This window comes from Nansenia antarctica (assembly GCF_963989245.1).
Source record: "Nansenia antarctica genome assembly, chromosome: 7".
Lineage (NCBI taxonomy): Eukaryota > Metazoa > Chordata > Actinopteri > Argentiniformes > Microstomatidae > Nansenia > Nansenia antarctica.
Genome location: NC_137677.1, coordinates 47,511,563 through 47,537,660, shown reverse-complemented (window position 1 = coordinate 47,537,660; position 26,098 = coordinate 47,511,563). Strand labels below are relative to the sequence as shown.

Sequence of the window (26,098 nt, the reverse complement as noted above, 5' to 3'; positions counted from 1 at the left end):
GGCATAATACACCACCTTTCACTGGGGCACAGAACAAGAAGAACATGGACAGGAATGATGATCCACTCACTGTGAATGCCTGTTGCAGGGATGCCAGCTTGAAGACAAGGTCAGTGGGTGGCGAGGTAGCTAGTGGCTGTGGGAGGGAGAGGTAGGATGGTGTTAATGATGGGGGGGGGGTTTCCAGACTGACCTGTGACCTCTAAGCCGCAATTAGCAGTAAGAATTAAGTAAGTAATTAGCAGTAAGAGCACCACGTGAAGAACTGGCTTGTAGTTGACAAACTCATTAACAACAATGTCAGCAAAAACGGAGGTTGATTTAACGAGAGCAAAACAAAATACCGGCGTATGGCTAGTGAAGGTCTGTTGCTTTATGACTCCAATTAGCTACCTAAACATTTCTGAAATTACCAGCCTGCGGCAGCACGCAGTTTAGTCGCGGTCTGGCTGTCCCTTGCACAGAGCGGCACGGGCTCCTATCAATCACGATAACCGTTCTCCAATGCATTTTGCATTGTTGCAATTTAATGATAATCTGTCTCTCCCATCTGCCAGTTATTACAAAAACTTTTCCCCTGCCCAGGTTCCGAAGTACCTCTCTCAGCAATGGTCCAAGGCGTCAGGAAAGGGAGAAGTTGGCATGCTCACAATTGGAAAGTAGGTTCGCTGATTTCAATCACCTGTCTTAAATGCCACTTCCATCTATTACGAACCACAGAATATATAAGAACAGGATTTCATATATTATTTCTGTGTTACTAACTGTCTTTCTGCCATGTTCTACGTAGGCTATACTAAAATACTTTTCTGAAGATGCAGATAGTATCATAAGTGCATGAGAACAAATGATAGTGAAGGACTGCAGGAGGTGGTCAATAATGAAGATGGTGGGTAGTATAGATCAGATGTTTATTGGTCAAAAGTATACACAATTTCATTTCAGAGCATTTCCCTATGCATTTCTTTTTGCACTACTTGTACTTTAAACAGGTTGACAATGAGCATAACAAAATGGAGTACAAGTATGAATCATAATGGTTGTATGAGGGCATATATATTTACTGTATGTGATATTACAAAGATGTATTGCATTAGGCAGGTGAAAACACTGCATCAATCCATCGTGACAAATCATAGTGATCTGTTACTATTCATTGTCCATTGCAATGACTATTGAAATGTATTGTTATACACGTTATTACCAGCGTGCTTCTATGTCTAGGCCTTTATTTGCTTTTAATGGCTGATGATCTTTGACCCCTGACCCTTCAATAGTGTACATTGTTCTTTTGGAAAAGTTCATGTTTGTCTCTGTTCTGTTTTCAAAAGGAAACAAGGAAAACCAGAGGTAATATTTCAAGCACATCTTTACCACTTGATGTCACTGTAAACCCACTGTACAGACAATTCTACCTTTTCCTTTGCAAACAACACTGGGCCTGCATTGCCAGATGTATGTGACATGTTTCATTGTTGAAAGTCCACTACAGGATTTTGATGCAGAAGAGCACAGTTTTCATTGTTGAAAGTTCATATCATAAATGAGTCTGCCATTATTATGGCTATGAACTCCCTACTTGCTCAATTTGACTCTGGTCTTATTTGTCATTTACAACTATTGCCACTTGTCTTAATTGTCTTACTTATATAATTATTGCCACTTTATTTCTCTTGCCACTCCGCAATGTCGAGGAACTGAAGCCTAAGAGTTTTACTCTCTTATACTTGTATAAAGGTAATAATTAAAAATATATTATTATTATTATTATTATAATAAACTTAACTTGAAACTTAAAGCCATTCCAAGGGCCATGTTGGATGGTCAGTGCTCAACTGTCAGTGCTCATGCTCAATGTTAATAGAGATAATGATGTGTGTTTGCTGATGTTTATTCCCTAGGTGTCTTTCACACTGAATGAGGATCTGACCACTCTGACTTCCCTGGAGGACAATGCTACGTCTGTGTCTGTCCCTCGAGACCACCCCTTCACCATGCATACTGTCGGTGGGCAAACTCTGGCCGTCTTCACTGAGAGCTCCGCAGGTCAGTCCCTGACTGCTGTCATTGTATTTGAAATGCTTTTCGACCCAGATCTACTTTGCTATAACAAAGCCTCGGTGTGGTCATTATGTGTGTAGCATACGGTCTCTGTTAGCATGATAATGTCATGATAATTTCACTGTATTGTGTGTCTGGGCAGACATGTAGACTTGGGTCTGGGAGGAACTTCACTTCCTTGCCTACCACAGTACACCATTGTGGCTTCTTTTCCTTGCCTCCTTTCCTGTTATCTACTGATTTGAGAGCATTGGATAGTCAATCAATCAAATGTATTTGTATAGCACTTTTTACATAGCAAAGTGGTTCACAAGAAGAACAATACTGAACAATATAAACAATGAAAAGACCAGTAGAGGATTGGATGCACTGATTACTAGCAACAATGTCATAAAAAACAGAAGTTGATTTAACGAGAGCAAAACCAAACACTGGAGTGTCGCTAGTGAAGATCTGTTGCTTCCCAATTAGCTATCTAAACATTTCTGAAATTACTTTCAGGCTTTAGTCGACTTGAAAGCCTTCTCTCTCATGTACATCCACAGTGTCAACACATGCACACCCACATACATACAGTACATACAGTACAGTATATATGAATGACACCAATATACATGTTTAGTAACTCCCACATACAGTATATATATATATATTTTAATGAACTAAGGGATTAGAAGTGTCAAGGACAGGGCACGTCCATAGGCGAATATAACCACACACTATGATAATTGCATCTGCTAATGATTTAGACTAATGCATAATGTGGAATGTCAGGTCTAGCTGGCTTTTGTAATTTTATGCCGGTAAGTGTTTATTTTTTTCAGTGTTCTGCCCAGCTCTGGCAAGCCGCAAGTATTGATTAAGTGGTTGCCTAGCAACAAGCTCTGCCAAAGAAGCTGGTAGATGGTGAATAGAAGGCCAGCTGTAATGTACTGTACTGTTAAAAGCCCATTACTCTGTCTTTCTCTCTTTCTCTCTTTCTCTCACTCTCCTACAGGGTGGAGAGCCTTTCTCATGTTTAAGCAGTTCAAGGCTATTTCTACAATGTAAACACTTGATTCATTCTCACAAACACACACACACACACACACACACACACACAAACACTCACTCACTCACGCACGCACGCAGCACCTACACAGATTGCATGTGGTCCACACACAGGTCCGCTGCTGTTTACCATTTACATAAGTAATGTTGATTTGTCCTTGAACAATTGTAAATTACTTTATGCTGATGAAGAAGACCCATCTCCTCAGGCTACACCTTGACTGTCCCTCCCCTGTACAGTTTCTCTACTGTAAAAAATTATAAAAGAATATACATTAAAAAAAAAAAAAAAACTTGAGCAGGCTGTCGTGTCTCTCAGCAGAGAGAAAGAGGGAGAGATCATCTTCATTAACACACCGGTACTGTTATTACTACAGACCAGCAATCAGCTTTCTTTCTTTCTTTAGGAAATCATATTAAATTACAGTTGAAAGGTGCGCTTGAAAATAACTCCAGCCCACGTCTTGTTGAGTGATGGGTGACAGCCTTTGGATTTGACTCTCCTTGTGTCATCTCTTTATGCAAAGTTTGCGGTAGGGGTGGGCATCGACGATCGATAATTGATCGATAAGGATCTTGGTCGATCACAAAATAAAACATTTGGTCGATCACAAAATGCCCACCCCTAGTTTGCGGCTGTCATCTTCTTTATGGGTGTATTTGTGACAGGAGCTCTTAGCTTCGTGGGTTGATGTATGATGACTGTCTGAGTCAATTCTGCTGCTTTTATCTAAATGTCGTTTGTGAGTCATTGAGGGTTTTCGAGAGGAATAATATAGCAATAGTGAGTCATAGGATTGTCGGCTCTTGACCAGACATCCTCCGTGCAGTTTTCTAGGAATATCCCTAGCTCCATTCATCAGAGTTGTATGCACTATAAAAGTGACTTCCGGTTCACTAGCAACATCCAGTGTAACATGTCTTCTGGGAGCAAGCCAAACAGAATAGTGAAAATATCAGCTTTGATCAACACTGGTGCTATACTTGATCGTGTCTAAGGTGTCTAGTAGTATCATGCATGTCAACAGTATAGCTACTATAACACACATGCTGTTCAACTATTGCCAACTACAAAGTTAAATGATAGGCCAAGAAAGGCCAGTACACTTGTTTCTAGCTGTAGGCATTGCAGTCTGGTAATACCCGCAGCCTGTCAGACCTGCTTGCCTTACACGTTGGAGCTGTCTTCCCTGTCGTGCAGAGCTGTGCTGGTTTTCTCATCTGTCTGTAGACACACTGAAATGAGAAGCCAAGGCCAGAACCTCTGGGAGATGGAGTGCTTGTAACCTGCCATATCCACCTCCCGCTCTCTGCTAGCCCTTGCCCTCTTCCCTCAATTAGTGGAGCAGCCTGCTGTTCACCCTGATGTCAGATTAGAGTGGCAGAGTCGATTTTCACATTGGTGCGAAAGCAAACCACCAGGGTCCACAGTGACCAGTGAGTGAGGCAGCATGGCTTATTGTTCCAGAAAGAGAGAAAAAAAATCCTCTTTGCTTAGATTTCCATTTGGCTCCTGAAATAGACAGTGCTCGCCCTCTGCGTTCACACAAAGGAGGCACGTGACTCCTGGAATAATCAGTGTGAATCTGCAGATTTCTCTCTTGCCATCCCTTTCATCATAGCCTGGCTGGAATGTACAGAGATTCTTAACATCTACAACAATGGGGCTCTTTAGATTCCTGACAAAAAGATTCGATTTGAGTGAAGGAGATATTGGCATGCATTACGCCTCAGCTAAACTTCAATGTGCTATTTGATTAGATCGAATCGCCGAAGAGATTAAAGTTGTCTTAGGTCTTTTCAAGCCACAGGTGTGTACTGTGATTTTTAGCCTTCAGTGTTGGAAAGTAATGTCAAATGCTTTGATGGATGTTGGTATACAGAATGGATTTAGAAGTGAAGGCCAATTAATTTAACTGGTGTACTAGACAAGACAGTTCCCTGGGTATACAATGCTGGGGCCAGGAAATGTACTCGAGAGCGCCTTGGTTTTTAACTGGAACCATATCTCAAGGATGTTATTCACTGAGTTTTCCCTCCTCATTGATCCATCATCTGACTGAATTGTGTCTTTGACTCCTTGGTCTCAATGGTCTGCCTCATTGTTATTACTGCTAGTGCTTCTGATTCCTTTTATTCTTTGTAGCTATTCACAAGCGATCTAATCTTCATTCACCCTAACTCTATGTAGCCTATTACCTAATGTTCACATGTAGAGGCAGTAAGATGACACATTTGATTGGTCTTTCGATTGATATTTGCATAAAACCTTGAAGAGACCTGTCTCCTGTAGCCACAGACTAATGGCTCATATAGATGTGCATGAATGTTCTCTTGTTGAACAGAGTGGCACTTGCTCCTGCTCTTAGCTGTACCAGCGGAGGTGAAAAGAGGCTGGTTCTGTACAGCTCCCTCTTTAAACTTTCTGCCTTCAATATGACTCTCCTCCCCTTTTTCTCCCGTTCCCTCTAATTGTCTCTCAGCTCTCTCTCTCTCTCTCTCTCTCTCTCTCTCTCTCTCTCTCTCTGCCTCTCTCTCTCTACCCCTTTCTCTCTCTCTCTCTCTCTCTACCCCTTTCTCTCTCTCTCTCCTCTCTCTGTCCCTCTCTCTTTCTCTCTACCCCTTTCTCTCACTCTCTGTCTCTATCCCCCCCCTCTCTCTCTCTTTCTCTCTACCTCTCTGCCTCTCCCTCTCTCTGCTTCTCTCTCTGCTTCTCTCTCTCTGTGCCTCTCTCTCTGCTTCTCTCTCTCTCTGCTTCTCTCCTGATTGTCTCTCAGCTCTCCTCACTCTCTCTCTCTCTCTCTACCCCTTTCTCTCTCTCTCTCTCTCTCTGTCTCTTTCCTCTCTCCTCTCTCTCTCTCTCTCTCTCTCTCTGCCTCTCTCTCTCTCTCTCTCTCCTCACTCTCTCTCTCTACCCTTTTCTCTCTCTCTCTGCCTCTCCCCTGATTGTCTCTCAGCTCTCCTACAGTAATGTTAGTTAACATCTAACCACACAGGGCCATGGAAACAGTAGCAGCATTTTAATTTGCCCGGCAACAGGTGAGAGAATTAGACTAATCGGTGAATGAATATGAATCAGTTAATGGGTTTCTTTCTATTTTTAATAGATTAAACTCTCCATCCCCTTTTCTCTCTCCCTTTTTCCGCTCCTACCATTGCTCCCCTCCCTCTCCCTCTTTCTCTTCCTGTCTGCCACCTGTGGGTGAGATATGCATCAGTCAGAGCCTACGGCTTATAAGCACTGCGGTCTCTCATCAAAAATGGATGGGCATGATCTGCAATTAAAAAGCTCTCAGGTTTGATGTGCCCTACAGCAGAGTTTTGGCTTAGGGAGTGTCCTGTTCGCCCCAGTGTTGTGTGGGTGCGGGTGTGTGTGTGTGTATAGTGGCAGAATTTCCATTTTGCCCCAATCTTCTTAAGTTTACCATTCCCCGGGAAAGAAAATGGATGTGAGCTCTGTGGAATGTCTTGAGGTGTCAAAAGCTGTGATGTCATCAGTTTGGATGTAATAAGATCGATTGTGGTAGAGGTCAGGGAAAAGCTCTTTCTCCTTTCCTGTGTCCTGTTGTGAGGTTATCGTCATGTTGTGAGTAGAATTGAATTTGAACATGTTTGAATGTTTTGAATGACTGGTGGTCATCTCTCTATCTCTCTCTATGAAGTATTCGCCTTGTAGCCAAAAGTCTTTGCCAAATCTTCATGTGGAAACAGATATTAATATAAATCCGTCTACATGTGTGTGTTTGTGATTCCTGAGGAGGGGTGTGCTTGACCGTCTGTCAGAAGTGTGTGTGTGAGTCATGAGGGGGGGCTGAGGGTCTGTTGACAGAGAATCCTCTAGCAGATGGTTTCTGAAGTGGAGAGATGCAGCTCTAGCCCAGGTGGGCGTCTCCATATGTGGTTCTTAAGTTAAAACCCCAGAATTAACATATTTGGATATTTGTGTTTACTTATGTTCCTAATTTAACGTCTCACCCATCTGTTCCCTCGCCTCATTTTAACACGGTAACTTCAATGGTAACTTTTTAAGGCTGCAGCAAAGCAATTTGCAGTGATATCGAAGGGGGAATACCAAGTCTATCTTAATCTTTTGCCCAAACTCTGTAGCAACAGTATCATATTGTACCACTGCTACAGTATGTTCAAATGTGATAACCAAACATTCTAATGATGTTTTTGTAGTTACGTTTTGTTGTAGTCCTGTACACTGTGGATTTAATTGATGACACAAATACAAAAGCATTTAGACACCCATTTGAAAAGAGGTCCACCTTAAGGGAAGAGCAGTGTTTATTGAACTGATTGGCCCATTTCTTAAAATATCAACTGTCTCAAAGCACTGGGGAGATGAGTGGAGTAGGGCTCCCAGAGGATGCCTCTAGATTCTTGACGTCATTACAGAGGCATCATTCTAGAGTCTAAAATGATGACACCAACAGTCATTCTCTCACTCCCCCAACCAGTGCTCACATACTGTGTGTGAAGGTTAAGAAGAAATGGGAAAGGAGAGAAATGAGAAAGTTATGATTCATTTTGTTGACTTGAGGTTACTGTCTGATGGGAAATATTTTTTATAGCTGTTTGTGATATGTGGCATTTGTGGCGGTTTTGTTTGCCAGTATTAAATAGTATTGTAAGTTGTATTTTATTTATTTTTGTATAATTGGCTCAGCGCCACCGCCCTCACCACCACCGCCCTCATCGGAGGGCCTACGTACTTTGCTGTATTTGTTTATACAGTTTTTACATATAAATTGCATTTTTCAGTCCCTTATGGTATATTTGGTATTATTTCTGGTGTCCATTGCTAAGTTTCTTAATGCCACCATGATAATCAAACATCATAATATGACATGGAACTACCCACATTTTGGTGTCATTTATACATACTGTATGTTCCTAAACCATTTTTGCAGATACAGTATTGCCACTGTATGTTAAAAATATAACATAAAACATAGAATGATCGCCAATATGAATGACTTTTATTTTGTGTAAAACATTCACAAATTCAAAAGAACAGTTACATCACATTTGCTCACTGTACTAGCAATCACAAAGATAATGTCTGACTTGATAATCATTGCTGCATATACATCATGGTAGATTATAACGCTTTGATCTTAAAGTGTAGTGCATTTCTGCTGCACTCACATTGACCTCTCATCTGACATGGCTTTCATTGAGAACTTTCTGGAAAAGAATGATACATGTTTGTTCATTTGCCAGCAGTCTGTCAGCCCGTCGGTACCTTGTTACACATGTTGCACAGCTCCTTTTAGGTTCCAGAGAAAAGCTTGGTCACGGAACTCAAACTAAACACAACAACTACAACAGAACACCCATACTGCACACTCACATATTGCACATATCTCACTTGTACTGTGCACACCAAGGCTGATTTTGAAGGGGTAGCAGCCAGAATGGAAAAAAGCAGAAAAGTTGAGTGCCTTGTCCAGAAGCGTTGACGGTGGTCCTGAATGTGGACGGTCTCTCTCTTCTTGGCCTGGTCAAAAATCACCCCTAGCCTTTACCCCCAAGCATGAATGGATTGGCTAAATATAAGCAAAATGGCAATAATTGCACTCAACCTATTGTTGTTTTAAATGTAGATATTATAATATTGCATATAAGTATTACATAGTTTCACAGCTATACAAGAACATACAGTATTAATGCACATTGCTTGCATGCAAAGGTACTCTTTTATTTTTGAATGCCAAAGTGTTATTCTATTGATCTTTCTTAGAGCGTAAGCTAACACATTAAAAACATGAAACTTTGAAAACCATGAAAATCAAAATTAAGAAGAGGACTTTTGCAATCAAGCAGTGCGTGGAAATCTTCTTTTCAATCAAGGGGTATATTCTACTCACCTGCAAGAGTTTCCAAACAGAATAGCAACTTTTTCAAAATCTACAAATGTTGGCATGGGGAGGGGAGGGGAGGGGGAGGGGAAGGGGGGGGGGGGTGAAGGCCAATGGTCTAATAAGTGGGCACTTCTCTCCCCTCTTTCTCTCCTACTTCACGAAGTGCAGGGCTTCTGCAGCCACCACTGATCCCTTACTGCTGTCCAGGCTGGTGATGAGTTTGTACCCTCCTTTGAGGGCCATCATCACCGTCTCCAGCTTCAGACTGTCCAGCGAACACAGGAACGTGCTGTCCTCCTTCAGCACCAGTCGTGAGCCTGGTTCCGACTTGATGAAGTAACGGAACTGGATCACGTTGGACGACACCTCAAACTCCTCTGGAAACCCATCCAGCCGGCTCTTGGAGATCTGCACCAGACGACATTTGACCTTCTCGATGAAGGCTGGATCGCTGCAGTACACTTTAAGGCCATGTGACCTGTCATGGCTGTCGGTCACCTCCAAGAAGGCCGCCTCTCGCTGTGCAGCTCTTGACTCCTCCCACTCTGCCACGGCTTTCACCAATCCGCTGAGCCGGTAAAACTCTGCTTCCTGCCTCAGTAGTCCCACCTCCCGGAAGTCCTCGGGCAGCTGCAGCTCTCCGGTACGGAGGAAGTTGAGGACGTGTCTGAAGATGGGGCCGTCGCGGTCGATGAATGGGTTGCCCATTGAGTCTGTCTGCTGGATGGGCTTCTTGCCATTGACTATCTCCTCCAGGAGCGAACCCAGCTGCCGGTTCAGGGTGGTCCGGTGGGCTGCATAGAGAAAGCCACCTACATTCAGGGTGATGGTGCCAGTGGAGGGCTTTTTGAAGCTCTTGCTGGCCTGCAGCAAATCCGGGTTGATCTCCCTCAGTTCACTCTCCATCCTTCTGAGGTTCCATTCCATGCCGTTCCTACTCACCCAGCTTCCCGAGTCTCTGTGTGTGTACAGTATTCGGAGAGGTTTGTGTCTGGTGTACCGTAGCTGAGCAAGTGTGTGTGTTTATGTGTGTGTGTGTGTGTGTATATGGTACCTGTTGCACAGAAGTGGTGCTGGCTTGGAGCGTGCAGAGCGCACTGGCAGTCGGGAGAGAGTCTGCCTTTCCCTCTGTTCCTCTGTCTGTCTCTCTCTCTCTCTCTCCCTCTCTGCAGCTCCTCTGGAGGGGGGAGGGGGGGGGGCAAACTCCGTCACAGTGTGGGAGGAGAGAGTGATGGTAGTGTGAATGAGAGCGAAAGGTAGAGAGTAGAGACTGAGCAACAGGAGGAGGAGAAAGGGGGAGGAGAGAAAGTAGAAGGGCTGGCAGCAGGTGCAGGTCTCCCTCCTTTCTTTTGCTCTCTTTCATTCCAATCTTTTTCTAGATAATTAGTGTTCTCTCTGATTAAAAGGCTCCTCAGCTGTGCCTCTTCACGTGAGGCCACAGGAGGGCCCCATCCCTCTCTCTCTCTTTCTCTCTCTCTCTCTCTCTCTCTCTCTCTCTCTCACCCTTACACTCACACTCTCACACACACACACACACACACACACACACACACACAAATACACGTGCACACATTTTCTTTAACACAGGCAATGCAGATAGCAAACCTCTTCCCATGAACACACATCCCCAATCAACAGGTGGAAGGGGGGATGTGACCGTGTTATCTTGGGGATGTGAAAGTGTCTTGGCACTAGAAGTAAACTGGATGTAGGAACATGTTTTTCTTGGCTATAGAAGACCTTGCATTCAGACCTGTTTTTGGGCCATTCACTGGCAGCTTGGTCTGTAAACTAGAGACACCAGGAGAAGTGGGCAGATAATGTTTATTTATGCAAATGGTTGATCAGATTATTCTCTCTAAGATAACATGCTGTTGAATCTCTGTCATAAACCAACAAGAAGATGTGTGTGTGTGTGTGTATACGTGTGTGTATACGTGTGTATGTGTACTCTTGCTTTGATCAGCTTTCTTTCGGATCCAGTGAAGGAAACAAGCCAATTATTGCTGCTTGTTAGGAAGTAACTGCTTTAATTTGTTCAGATTCTCCTATATTCACCCCACGGGATTTAAGCTGGCCGGTAATTGGGCTCAGGCTTCTGGCCAGCCAATGGATATCTCTGTTTCTGCTGCTACTGCTGCTATAAAAAGAACCAAGCCAAGGCTTTCTTCTCCAAAAGCATTTACACTCTTTGTCACAGGGTAAGCTGTGTGTGTGTGTGTGTGTGTGTGTGTGTGTGCGTGCGCGTGCGCGTGTGCGTGTGCGCGTGTGTGCGTGCGTGCCCCCATCATTCTATACAATGACGTGTATAGTGCTATAATTAACGGTTATTATTAATATTATTATTATTATCATTCAGACATTGATGGCCCCTCACTTTCTCTTTCTTACACACACACACACTATAGCTCCAGTGTCCTAACTGATGTGGCTTGGGCAGTTGATTGTCAATGTCAGTCACACACACACACACACACACATAATTTCCCCCGGGAGTAGAACTGTCATTAAAGTAAACACTGCAGTCGATGTGTCATCAACAGAGAATAGTAGGTTGGCTTCCCTTTTAGTAACCCCAGAAACCAGGCTTAACCAATTGCGCAAATGTGTATCCATCGGATAGATCTGCTGTTCGAAGTGTGTCCATCAGATAGATCTGCTATTAGAAGTGTGTCCATCAGATAGATATGCTATTAGAAGTGTGTCCATCAGATATATCTGCTGTTAGAAGTGTGTCCATCAGATAGATATGCTATTAGAAGTGTGTCCATCAGATAGATATGCTATTAGAAGTGTGTCCATCAGATAGATATGCTATTAGAAGTGTGTCCATCAGATAGATATGCTATTACTGTGTCCATCAGATAGATATGCTATTAGAAGTGTGTCCATCAGATATATCTGCTGTTAGAAGTGTGTCCATCAGATAGATATGCTATTAGAAGTGTGTCCATCAGATATATCTGCTGTTAGAAGTGTGTCCATCAGATAGATCTGCTATTAGAAGTGTGAAACAAGTGTTGAGAGAAAATGTTATGAATAATGTGATACAGAGTTCGGGGTCAGTAGCCTTACCACAAATGAAAGTACTGTTTTATATCCAGGTGCAGTTATGGCATTGTTAACTACAGTTGGTTGTTGTGTGTGCCTGTGCGTGTGCGTGTGTGTGTGTGTGTGTGTGTGTGTGTGTGTGTGTGTGTGTGCTTGATGTTAAGTCTTTTGAGGTTGTGTGTGGGTGTTTGCCAGCTCATCGCAATGATGTGAGTGACAAACAACGAGGTGTCTCTCAACCTTGAGTTGTAATCATAATGTGATTAGCAGAATCATTTTTGCCATTAGAATTGCAAACGAGGCTGTGGTAGAAGAGGAGATGGTGGGCGGATGACCTGCTTTCACTCTCAACTATGCTAAGATCATCAGGGGAAGTATTTGTGCAACTTTTGATGTCCAAATCTGATACATTTCCTCTTTATTTACTCAGAATGTGCCAAGTTACTTCATCGTATATATTAAGGACGCCTCTTTTCATTAAACATGTCTTTATTGACTGAGGTTCTACAGCTCTCCTAAGACTATTCTGTACAGCAATGATGAATCACAAACTGCTCGAAGCTGGCATGGCAACCAACATGAAACAGTACCATGTATGAGACCTAGTTGGTCTGCTTCTGTATCAAACACCCTCCGCCCTTACATCTACAGTAGATAAACCTGTCGATTGAGAGTGTGAGTGAGATAGTGACTAGCTTGCAGGTGGGCTTGATGCAGTGAATGTAAGTAGATGAGGATAATAAAGCTGTCTTTTCCCTTATTTAAAAGCCTCCCCAACCTTGCACAGAGAAGATTAGCAGTTACAATATTGCATTTCATGATCGTATCAGTGAACATGCCAAACTGCCACTCCTCATATCATTTATAGATCACAGGAGATTGCTTTGGGCATTCTGTCAGAGCTCATCTTCTCAGCTAGTGGAGAGATTCAGGAACCCTAAGAATAGGGATTCTTCTCCAAGGCTGTGTGGTGGGACTGGGAGAGAGGGACTGGACGACAGCGCAGGTTCGGCACACACATTGTGTACCCGATCAAACGATTGGTTGCCTCTCTCTGTGTGAGGCTTTGTGCCTGTTCTCTTCCCTCAAGGTTGTGCGCTGAAATCCTCAGCTTAATAGCTTCTGCCTGGAGATGTGTTTCTGTCCATGAGAGTTTCTTTTTTTTTCTTTTGGTGTGCATACTGTTGGTGAGGTTTCGAAGGTGGAATGATGAGCACTGAGCAGAGGCATTGATAAATCCAAAAAGCGCTCAGAGAGTTATTCTTTGTTTAAATGTGGAGAGAGGCGGGTCTCTAGGGACATGTAGTAGTAGTGGGAGGGGGGTACAGGAGGGAGTGGGAGTACAGCATGGAGGTACGCTTTACCTGTGCTCTGGTTATCGTGACTTTAAGAGTGTTGGAGCTTCAAGACAAGGGTCTTTGGAGCAGATGGAGATTAGTGTTGGTGGGGGGGGATGAGGGGGCGGTGGAGTGATCTCCCCACCCTAACAGCATCTCTCTTTCTCTCTCTACTCTCGTTGCTCTCTCACTCAGCTTAGCAGCCTTGAGCTACAAGTGCTATGGTCACTCCACCTCCCACTCTGCCCTCCTCCTCCTCCTCCTCCTCTCTCACTGTCCCCTCTCCTCCTCTCTCTGCCCTGTTCCCCCCTTTCTTTCTGCTCTACACCTCCCTCTCTGCGTGTGCAGGCTGTTCTCTCCTACGTACCACAGTCCCTCTGGACTCCAGGTTTTAATTCAGATGTTTGCTGTCTTACATAACCCTGTAGGAGGAGTTTTGACATAAGAGACTTGATGATGGAGGACTGAAGATGGACTGGTAAAGATAGAGAGATGGAAAGGGAGAGGAGGGAGATCTACATATAGTGTTTGCTACCTTCTGACCCTGAGGCCATTTGACCCTATTGTGTGGCTGCTGGCTAGATAGTGAGGGAGTGGGTGTGTGGAACAGTGCCCAGAAGTGTTCCAGCACTCATCGCCCAGTAATTGCACTGAATTGCATCCATTTGTGAAAAACAACAGGGTTTAAAGTGAGTAAGATCTATAATGTTGTGCTGTTAAGTGATTTTTCTTCTTACTTTTTTTTTTCTCCTCGTGTGTGTCTCGATGTGTGTCTCTTCGTCTGATCTGTTGTGGCTTATAGCACTGCTTCATCTCCAATGGTCTGCCACAAAGGTTTACAGAAAGCTGTCTCCAGTCCACACAGCTCAAACTGTCAACAACAACATTCTCCTATTGTCTGTACCACAATCAATTATATTGTTAGTCATTGTCTACCCTCAATTTAGTTTCTACAGTATGGAAATGAGTGGAGATCAATGTGGTTTTCTATGTGGAGACTTTTGTATCTGAATTTGAGTGACCAGACATGGTCAACAGTGGAGACAGAGAGATGCCCAGATTAAAGTAAATTGGAACGAAAGCTTTGCCAACAAACGCCAACGCACACCAACTGGACATGGCAATGCTTTGCATTTGCTGAACAAAAGTCTGGACAGTGGGAATGCGTATTTGTCTCTAATCTCCAACCTCCAACCCTCCTGGTCGACCAGACAGCCAGAAGCTCTGAATCCAAAAATCACTTCATGACAAAACAATCGCAAAACAAAGTGAATAGCTGTCCAGTTGTGAGTGGAGTTTGGAGTGCCGACTGTGGAGGTGTTTTTTGGTTTCTCGAGTTTCAAGTGGTGTATTTACATGAAATAATATACAAATAACATGAAAGTGGTGTATTTACATGAAATACACATGTATTTACATGTGAGTGGAGTTTGGAGTGCCGACTGTGGAGGTGTTTTTTGGTTTCTCGAGTTTCAAGTGGTGTATTTACATGAGTTTCAAGTGTGTTTAACATGAACTTTCATTTATTAAAACCAATTTAACTCAAGGTGATTAAGTAACATTCTCTCTGTCCTGCCCCCACATTCTCAGCTGGTATTAAAATTAATCATCCATTCTGATTAGTCACACCAGCATAAGACACTCTCTCTTCTGGTGAGTGTGTGTCTGTGTTCAGATAAGTAAAGAAACCGTCTTTGTTTCAGACAAGATCTCTCTGGAGGGGATGGTAGTGCAGAGGGCAGAATGCAGACCGGCCGTCAATGCAAACTACATGAAACTGAAAAAGTGAGTGTGGGAGTTAACCCTCAGAAGTTAGCCTGGATGCCAGTTTGTATCAAGGCAGCAATGTAGTGTTGTTAAATACAGAAACAGACTGTCACTCAGCACATTAAACATGCCAAATAGTACCCGTTGTTTTGATTTCGAATGGTCACTGTTTAATTGTTGTTTAGCCTAGAGACAAATCCCTAATGTCCTCTGTTGTCAGTGAGCTTACCATAGACACACAGTAGCTCCAGGACTCATATTGTCATCGCAGTTCCTATACTGTTTTATGATGTCCAGTTGACTGGTATTGCTATAACAACTGCACATACCAATCCTGGTATTTTTTGCTCTAGTGTCATTCAGTATTTTTACCTATCACTAAGCACTCTCACTCTACCACACTGTCCACTTGACTGTGCCTCCGCTTCTCTCAACAGGCTGCAGATTGAGGAGCAGTCTAAACCTGTGCGCCTCTCTCAGCAACTGGACAAGGCCGTCACCAATAACTTCAAACCAGTGTCTAATCACGTAGCCAACGTAAGAGCACTACTGGCCTTTCAGAACATGTGTGCTGAAAGACACATCCATTGTGAGAAAAATCTCTTATCGTATTATACAGTAGCAACAGGAGCTTTTGTGTGCGTGTGTGTGGATGTGCGTGTGTGTGTGTGTGTGTGTGTGCGCGTGTGTGCCCGTGTGCCCGTGTGTATGCTCGAGGTGTAGCTGGAGTTTGAGAAGAAGAAGAAGACTGAGGGGAGGATGGTGAGGGCTGAGAGACAGCAGGTGATGGACATGCTCTTCTCTGCTTTTGAGAAACACCAATACTACAACATCAAAGATTTGGTCGACATCACCAAGCAACCTGTGGTAAGTCTCAACTGACACACATACACACACACACACACACACACACACACACACACACACACACACACACTCATAGTTGTATGACAAATTGCTGTGGTCAGAGAACAGATACTGTACGTAGGTGTTAATTAGACCACTGCACACTTCCTCTAGTGATGCTTAACTCTGAGTTTGAACTGTGGTAACCTGAATACTGATTATATATGATTAACTAGAAAAATAAGTTCCAGACGAAACTTTGTGGGTTTGCTAACTCTTTTTGGTAGTGGAAAAGGTTAGATGGTTGAACTAATGGATTAAAGATGGCCAGAGGGTAGCATAGGTAGGTAGATGAGATAAGGTAGATAGAGAGATAGATAGATAGATAGAGGTTGGAGGTTGTTGAGTCTCATGGAGTATTAGCATAAATTACAGTTAGCCAGGTTCTGACTAAGGTTCATACGGAATTATCAGGCATGTTATGTGGACTTTCCAATCATTCACTAATAGGGAACACACAGTGACAGCTCTCTGCAAATCACCCATTGTGTGCCCTGTGCCTGACGAGCATTATCCCGCTGTCCTTAATGACTGTCGCATTATCGTCGCATTTTCGTCACATTTTATTGTCATAAAAGTGTTTTGAGTATTTAGTAATAAATAAATTGTAGATTAATACTGAAGACATCAAAACTATGAAAGAACACATGTGGAATTATGTAGTAAACAAAAAAGTGTTAAACAAACCAGAATATGTTTTATATTTTAGATTCTTCAAAGTAGTCACCTTTAGCTTTGATGACAGCTTTGGCATTCTCTCAGTCAGCTTGGTGTGTGTGTGTGTGTGTGTCAGCGGAAGAGGAAACTGTGAACACCGCCCAGCATTCTCTTCTCTAGAATACGTGGGGAAAAAACACTAAAAAGGCAAAAGGTGGCTACTAATATAGATTAATCTACAATGTAGAAGAATATATAAATAAAGAAAAACCATTGAATGAGAAGGTGTGTCCAAACTTTTGACCGGTACTGTACTTCAGTTACATCATCAATTAAGATGAGTACATTTACATTTACATTTTTGGCTTTTAGCCAAACGCTTTTATCCAATGCGACTTACAACAAATACATTTGACTAAGTATGTGAATCATCTATCCACCAGCCATAGTAGAAAAAAGTCAATTTATGGAAAAATAGTAATTTATGCTCAGGCCTGGGGGCATTGGCAGTTGTTGTGCTAGGAGAAGGAAGATTGTTTTGGATTATTATGACACTGGGGAAACAGTACAGGGGCCTAGTAGATTTCTCATCTTTCTTCACAGATGAGGTGGTATTAGGGATGGGAATTGATGAGATGAGTTGGTGAGTTATTGATACCGATGCCATTATCGATTCTGCGTATTGATTCGATTCCCTTATCGATTCCTGATCAATTTTCTGTGTGACAGAAAAGTAGGCCTACACAGGTTTTCAGCGTCAACGCAGCTGTTTTATTATCTGATTTTTTTTTGATTGAGAATGTTTATTTTGGTCCCCTATACAATTCACAATACAGATATAAGAAAATGTACATAGTCACAATTTATAACATCAGGACCAAAAAGGTGTAGGCTGAAGCCGTGGCTTATTGCGCCTACCCTTGTTACATGTATGCATGTCCCCCCATGAATGCATAATCAAAACATTGAAACTTTTATAAACAAAATGTCACTTACGCATGTCAACAAAAAGTTCAAAAAAATACCAAACAAAAACTATATTTAAACCTCTGTTTTATACTTGTTAATCATCTTATTTTTAAATAATTTTTAAAATCCTTTTAATGTACTACACATTTTCATTTCCTTTTCAAAAGTATTCCATAAATTAACTCCTTTAACTGTTATACATCTTTGTTTTGCATTTGTTCTAATCTTTGTTTTCATAAACATACATATTCCTCTGAGTTCATAATTACTCTGGAAGCATCTTATTTTTTACTTTATACATTACTTGTGCCATTTTGAAGTCCACCAATTCTTTAAATTTGAGATCATAGGTGTTTATGAATAATTTGTTAGTTGGTTCTTGATAGGCAGCTCTGTTTATAATTCGTATAGCTCTTTTCTGTAGTAAATAAATTGGATTTGTGATTGTTTTGTATGTGTTTCCCCACACTTCCACACAGTAGGTTATGTATGTAACTATTAGAGAACGGTACAATATGTGTAATGAATTTGGATTAAGTATATCTTTCGTTTTATGCAGTATTGCAATAGACTTTGATATTTTGGTCTTTAAGTAGTTTATGTGTGTTTTCCAACATAGTTTGTGGTCTATAACAACTCCCCAAAATTTGTTTTCATAAACTCTTTCAATTTCAACATTATCTATCTTGATTTGTACTTGACTATTTATTTTTCGATTTCCAAATATCATAAGTTTAGTTTTTCTCTTGAGTCGCAGTGTAGAATATCTGCCTAATAACATTTGAACATGTTAAAATGATTTACAATGATCCTTTTCTCAAAAGGATGTAACTTGGAAAACTAATTTAAAACTGATAAAATAAACAATTCTTCTTTAGAAAAATAGGCATGGAACATGCCTAATAACATTTGAATAAATTACAATACTCCTTTTCAAAAGGGAATAAGCTTGAACCAAATATAACATTTAACTGGTGCATAAAATAAACAGTTCTTCTTTAGAATTTACAAAGTGTGGCTAAAACAAGATCATGTGAAGCCTGATATCTGTCCTATTTAGAAAAGAGGCTACTGTGCAGCCAGCAGTATCATTCTGCTATACATACTGATAATATTAAACTATGCATTTTACTTATTTTTAATTTAATAGATTTTTCTATTTTACTACAAATATATGTTCAGTTGTCTCATTAATTGGAAGAGTAACTTCATAATATAATTACCAAATTACCATATAATAAATCAATGGAACATTTCCATAAAACCTTAAGTTACTATACTATAGAACAAGATATGAATAACATATATACACGATTCCTTGAAGTATCAATGGGCGCGTTATTCAGTGGCAGTGACGTGCAGGTCGTCTATCATTTAGAATCCACTAGGTTGCATTTCGTTTGACTTTGTCACATTTCAAATAGATAACATGCTACTTTGTCATCTTTCTCAAACAAAGTTTGCGGACATAGGGCCTATACCAGGCGTTGTGGCATAGCCTGAGCTCTTGAATACTGTCCTTGTTGCGACTAAATAAAACGTTACACTCCGGATACCATAGATATATTAGATGCATTCAGTAGATGCCTCGTTCGAGACGATGACAGTCAGACACATGGTGGCTACATACACTGCTGTGTATGCCAATGAGGTATCTACGTTTCTATAACTATGCCGGATACTACACTGCAGAGCACAACGCACAACTTTCAGAAAAACATACCGGCATCAATAAAAGGAATAGATAACCACGATTCCGATTCCAATTTGTTACCGGTTCTCAACTGGAACCAGTTCTCAATTCCCATCCCTAGGTGGTATGCTGCAAATCTTACAGCAGATCCTTTTTTCTCCAAACATTAATCTCATTCAATCTCATTCATCTCGCTACCCACAATACCTTTTTACAGACCTATGCAGGCTTTTTAGGTACTTAATATCTGAATAGGCTGGTGACATGTTCTGTGGAGACATTCACGCTCGACAGTGTTCCTGATCTGTGGGACAGTTGTTTTGGGGATTTTCTAAATTAGAAAATTAGATTTTCTAAATGATGGTGAGCATTCTTCAGTCTTCATGTAGAAGTCTTCCATGGCCTACCAGCCCATCTGTGATTGCTGAGCTCATTTTATTATTATTATTATTAAATTGTTTTGGTTTCAAATTGTTCATTTTGTTTCTGATAAAACTTTCTGATAAAAAATCTGAAATGTCAGCCTAATCATGGCTTCCTTGACTTTCATTGACACCTTTGGTCCTCATCTAAACTCCAAAGGCAACGTGCAGCCTAGAATAAATACTAGTTGCATAATACGGTGCAAGAAAAGCTAGGAAGCAAACCTGGCTGCCGTGGGCCTTTTGAACCTAAACCCCAAGTGCGTTGTTGTGTAATCATTCTAAGGTGTGTTGTTGTGTAATCATTCTGCATGTGTTCTGTTGGTATCCTGGTGTTTTCATTTAAGAATTCTGAAGCTCACAGAATGTTGACTTTAATCAATATCCCACCATGTCAATGGATAGGGGTTTTTGAGGTACAAAAAGCTGAATAGTATAGAAAGTTTATGGTATCCAAACCATACTGTAAACACCCCAAGTTTGACCTATCTGCACATTTAAACGTTGGATTGGTGTGGATAAATTCAATGTTGTAGTAAACCTTCATATATTGGCATCTAGAGACACCTAGTGGCAGAAGATAGAACATAATAGTTGGAGAATAGGCTAGGTGCACGATCTCCACTACTTCCTGAAAGGCACCTTGCATGAACATATCCTGTCTCACTCTATTGGTTTAATTGATTAATCAGCTGTGCGGTAAACTGTTGGAACACACAGTGCACAGCTGATTAATCAATTAAACCAATAGAGTGAGACAGGATATGTTCATGCAAGGTGCCTTTCAGGAAGTAGTGGAGATCGTGCACCTAGCCTATTCATTCTCAGTGCAGTCTTTACTGTCAGTTATTGATTGATTGATTGATTGAAAACTTTATTAGAAGATTTGCAGAAGTAGGTACATGAAAGTACATATTACATACAAGGTCAACTAACAGGATAAAAACCCAAGAAAGCCACTGGCTTATTTCAATTGGGGTCCTTGATTCTCAATTCATCGTTACATGTAAGACCGACAAAACAAACTAGTACTATCTACAAGATAATACAGACAAATAACTATTACTATCTACAAGATAAAAATACATCCATCATGGGAAGAACAATACAACAAAACATCAGGTATGTACAGTGGGTAGGACAGGTGGGGACATACACCACAGGTGGGGGCGGGGGACAAAACACAAAGTATGTACAGTGGGTAGTTCGGGTCTTTTAATCTGATTTTTGATTTAGAGGGTCCAGTTACGGATTGCAGCCTCCTGTAAATGTTTTTTGAGAGTGGTTTTGAAGGTGGGCAGTGTTTTGCACTCCTTTAAGATTATAGGAAGGGCGTTCCACATTTTTACTGCATAGTTTGCAAACGAGTTTAACCCCTTGTTTGTGGTGCAACGCGGTTGAACGTGGTTCGTGGAGCTTCCTCTGGTGTTGTATGTGTGGACGTTGTTCACTTTTTGGAAGTATGTTGACAGGTACTTGGGTGTCTTTGTGGTGTAGCGAATCTTGAAGACCAGGCCCAGTGCAAGCTGCTGTACTCTGTCAACTACTCGTAGCCAATCAAGGCTCAAAAAATGAGCAGCGGTTAGATGTGTCCTAGGGTTGAGGCCTAGCAGAAGCCTAACCAGTTTATTTTGGGCTGTCTGGAGTCTTGTTTTATGGGCCTTTGTGGTTCTATAGTACCATGATGTTACGGCATAGTCGAAGTGACATTGAATGAGAGCTCCTGATAGGGTCCTCAGTGTGTTTTTACTGACAAGTGAGGATATCCTGTACAAGAATCTAGTTCTATGGTTCACTTTTTTGATTACTTTTGCTGCCATTTTATCTCCGGAAAGATTTGCCTCTAAGATGGAGCCCAGGTATGTAATATCCTCTTTTCTTGTGATATTAATGTTACCCACTTTTATTTTAAAATGTTCAGCCTTTCTGAGTTTAGATGGGGATCCGTATAGGATGGTTTCAGTTTTACCTAGGTGTATTGATAGTTTATTGTCAGCTAGCCAGATGCAGATTCTACTCAGTTCAGTGCTTAGCGCTTTTTCCACCTGCAATATGTCCCTGTCAGAGACCAGCAGAGCCGAGTCATCCGCGAACAGGAACAAATTGCAATCACATGCTGATGACATGTCATTCACATATATTAGGAACAGTAAGGGTCCCAATCAGGGTTTCCGTTAGAAAAATTTGCCGTCGGACATCGTGTCCGGGAAGAATTCGATTTACCGGACAAACGTGATATATTCCGGTCATCATATTAAAATATAAATTTTTTTTTTTTTTTGCAAAATCATATTTTTTTTTTCTCCAAATCTAATATAGCTGTTTGTCGCGGTGATTACTGTTGTGTAGCGGCCTATATATGCCGTTTAATGTCTATTTCTCATCCGATACGATTAGATGCGAGCTATATAGTATATAATAATATAACATGATTTGACGCATGCGCGCTATGCCATGCGTCAAATCCAGCGCTGAACGGGTCCAGCGCTGAAAGGGCGCCTCACTGGGAACTGAACAGACAGCATCGATCAATGAACGGACTCCACATTACGTTAACTGAAGTTTGTTAAATTGTTTGGGATTAATGTGAGTTTTCTATTTTCTCTTTCCAGTTTTACCCTTTTTTTTAAATCAATAAAACAACGTCATTTCTATAACCAGGTCTCGCTGGTTGGGAAGGCATTTCGTTTAGCTCGGGAGTATGACAATGGGGAGAACATAACTGTTTATTGAGAAACAATTGATAGGCAGTCTGGGATACGTATATAAAGAAATACCACAATGTCTAGATGTATAACATTTTATTGAACAGTAACAGTGCAAGCATGTAGGCTTCTGGCGTGACACGGCTAGCCTAATTTCCGTTCATATGCCTTTTATCAGATCAAATAAAATAGAATAAAACTCTTTGAAAATAAATAGGCTTTAAATTAACTTGCAATGCGTATGTATAGGCTAATTTCCGTTCGATGTTACAGCCTAGGCCTATCGCCTATGCCTTTTCTCAGATAGATAGGGGATAGCCTTAAATAAAATAGCCTAGAGTAAAAACTCTGAAAATAACAATGGCTGCTCATATAATTCAGCTACTTATTAGGCCTACGTCGCTTTTTGGCAGCATTGAAGCGTGCAGCTGCGGACTTGAAATCAAAGCTGCAAAGTGTCTCTCCGCAACTTGCAATGCGCATTAGCCGTGTGACCTTGCCCTCCCCAAGGCGACTTCGGTCCGCAGTTTTAATTCGGTTCTGCAGAACACTGGAGACGGGAATCAAGCAGGCTATCTTGGCCAGTGTAACCCACTCTGGGTAAATTTCGCTGAAGTCTCGGATGAGGACTTCGCAGGCTGTTGAGAAACGCAAGCCCCCATAACCACGAAGCGCTGTCATGACACCGACGTTTGCGTATTACTATGGTGGACGGGTTGGCAGGGTTGCCAGATAGGCATGGGTTACCGCCGAATGGGCTACTGTGTTTAAGCGGTAATAGACTGGTTAAACTGTAATCCCATCTGGCATCAATCCCATGTGGCACCTGTGCGCTGTTTCGCATAGGCCGGCCTACACATTAGGAGTCATCATCATGCCGGTGTCAAATCATATCATAATAAAAGAAATACATAGCCTATATATTCGTCTTTTTTAAAATAGAAGGAATCAGAATGTTAACTTTAGCGAATTGTATTCAAAGGGAATTATTTTCACCGGACAATATGTCCGACGACTTTTCAATTTGTCGGACTTCAACAACTTTTACCGGACAAAGACCGGTAATTATCGGTTAACGGAAACCCAGGTCCCAATATGCTTCCTTGTGGAACGCCGCAGGTCACTGGGAGGGGGGGGGACAGTGTTCCGTTCACACTAACCACCTGTTCCCTCCCCTCTAAGTAGGATTGCATCCAGCTCACCGATGTTCTATCGAACCCAATTGCTTTCAGTTTATCTAACAATATGTGGTGATCTACTGTGTCGAAGGCCTTCTGGAGGTCCAGCATGACCATGCCGCAGTACTTGCCCGAGTCCACCTCATGGTTGATGTGGTCGTTCAAATAGAGGTCAGTGGAATGGGATGTTCTGAATCCTGATTGAAATTCATACATCAGATTTTTTTCGGTAAGGTACCTATCAACCTGTTCATAAACAATTTTTTCCATAAGTTTCGAGATGGAATTAAGAATAGAAACAGGTCGGTAGTTGCCTGGGTCTAATTTGCTTCCTTTTTTATACAGTGGGGTTACCCTTGCTATTTTAAAGTCAAGGGGGACGTGTCCCTGTTTGATGGAGAGGTTTATTATGTGGGTGATGATTGGGGTAATGGAGGCAGCTGAGTCTTTTAGAAATCTGGCTGGAATATTGTCATGGCCCGTGGCCTTTTCTGAGTGTAGAGCGCCCAGCTTTTTAAACACCTCATCGTTTGACACCATGGAGAGTTTAAAATCATCTTTGCGTACACCCAGTTTATTGTAGAACGCACGGATGTGCTCTACACCATAACGCCCTGAGTGGGGTGGTAGATTGTTAACTAATTTAGTGGCTATGGTTGTAAAGAAAGTGTTTAAGCACTTAGCCACATCCAGCTTGTCTGTAAGGAGAGAATCTCCAGATTTTATGCTGATGTTTGTAGACCTGGTTTTGAGTTTTTGGCTGCAACCTAGTTGGCTATTAAGTAGCTTCCAAAGGTCACGTGGTTTGTTTAAGTTTTCTTCGATTTTGTTATCGAGGTATTCTTTCTTAGCAGATTTGGTCATGGTAATTACCTGATTGCATAGTTTGTTGCATTGTTTTTTAATTTTCTCAAAGTGGGTTTTGTGATCTTCGTTTAAGTGTTTCATTAATTTTGATTTGCATTTTTGAACTTCAGAGCATTTTAGGTCTCTGACTTTCATAGCATTTAGAATGTCCGAATTCATCCATGGTTCCGATCGGGCTTTAACCCTGGTGGTTCTCATGGGGGCTATACTGTCAATAATATTTAGGAATTTGGTTTTGAAACCTAGCCATGCCTCTTCAACCTGTGTGCATTTTAGTTCATCTAACCAGTCTTGATTCTCCAGTTTATGGTTTAAGGCCTCACTAGAGTAGGATTTAAGTTACAGCCAGTTACAGCCAAAACACACATCTTGCATCAACCTCACGTGAACCTCAGCGGCGCGTGTGAGTTTAATTTAGTTAACAGGTTAAACAAATTACGTGACTGCTTTCTGCTTATAACCGTTTAACTTTTCGAAGCGCTTATTAAGGAATAATGACAACAGAGACGGAACCCAGAACATATTTATAATTAAAATTGAAAATGTTATTATTGACAGCCATTATCAAAGGCAAATTTGGCTGTAGCAGCTCTGCAGTCGAACCGTAACAGAAACGCTTCCAGTAGGGAAGACATGACAGAAAGTCCAGCAGAAGTTCCGCCACGCACACGGGCCGCTGAGGTAACGCTGGATATATATTTTGGCCGTTATGCACAATACAGAAACTTTTTTTGTAATGTTATGTTGTTAATGTTACTTCTGAAATAGAATGACATGCTCTTTGGGTATATCAGAATAAAATATTTCAGAAAAGGGAAATGTGTGTACAGGGAGTTGTCAAAAATGTTTACTACACACACATATTAACCTGCCTCTCCTGTAGACTTATCTGAAGGAGATCCTGAGAGGGATTGGTGTTTACAATGCGAAGGGAACCCACAAGAGCACCTGGGAGTTGAAGCCGGAGTACCGCCACTACCAGGACCAGGAGGTGGAGGAGGAGATGAAGAGTGACTAGCCCACGACAGGCCACTCAACCTGGGGCACACTGATCTCCGGGCCCACTAACATGACTAGAGGAGAGGTGGCAGGACAGTATGTTCTTTCTTCCTTTATTTGATAGTGAAATTCCGACCCAAAAATCACATGATCACAAGGTTTTTGTCAGTTTGGAACCCATCGGTTGGGGGATGGTAGTGTATGGCAATCCAGCTGTAGTAACTATACTGTTGGGCGATATCTTTAGAGAGATAGAAGACTGATAATGTGTTCATTTCTGTGAATGATTATGTGCAGCTTGTTGACTTCCTTTTGTTCCTGAGAAACATCCAATGGACAGAGGCCAAGTATGTTGTTTTTTACTTTCCATGGCTGCTGTACATTACAACTGTCTAATTTATAAATAATTCATATAATTTTTTTGCTGATCTGTAGACATTTCCTTTTTCTAAAATGAAATTTTTTTTATGGGGAAAACAAGGTTCACTATAACAGTCTGATGTAGTGTATGTACAGTAACTGCAATAAATGCCATGATTGTTGATTTTTTTTCATGTGTAGTAATA

The 26,098-nt window shown here is 41.6% G+C and overlaps 2 protein-coding genes across 2 annotated transcripts; one reads left to right on the top strand and one right to left on the bottom strand.

Annotated features, from left to right (window-relative positions):
• Positions 1 to 297: 297 nt before the first annotated feature.
• Positions 298 to 25,551, top strand: gtf2f2b (general transcription factor IIF, polypeptide 2b; the record flags this gene model as incomplete). Its single annotated transcript, XM_080536830.1, has 8 exons — positions 298 to 363; positions 586 to 659; positions 1,332 to 1,350; positions 1,902 to 2,046; positions 15,073 to 15,154; positions 15,574 to 15,673; positions 15,860 to 16,003; positions 25,417 to 25,551. The coding sequence occupies 8 exons, from the start codon at positions 298 to 300 to the stop codon at positions 25,549 to 25,551; spliced, it is 765 nt and encodes a 254-aa protein (XP_080392956.1).
• kctd4 (potassium channel tetramerization domain containing 4) lies at positions 9,132 to 9,911 on the bottom strand (the record flags this gene model as incomplete). Its single annotated transcript, XM_080535669.1, has 1 exon — positions 9,132 to 9,911. Exon 1 carries the CDS (start codon positions 9,906 to 9,908, stop codon positions 9,132 to 9,134), a length of 777 nt encoding a protein of 258 aa, XP_080391795.1. The 5' UTR covers positions 9,909 to 9,911.
• Positions 25,552 to 26,098: the final 547 nt, after the last annotated feature.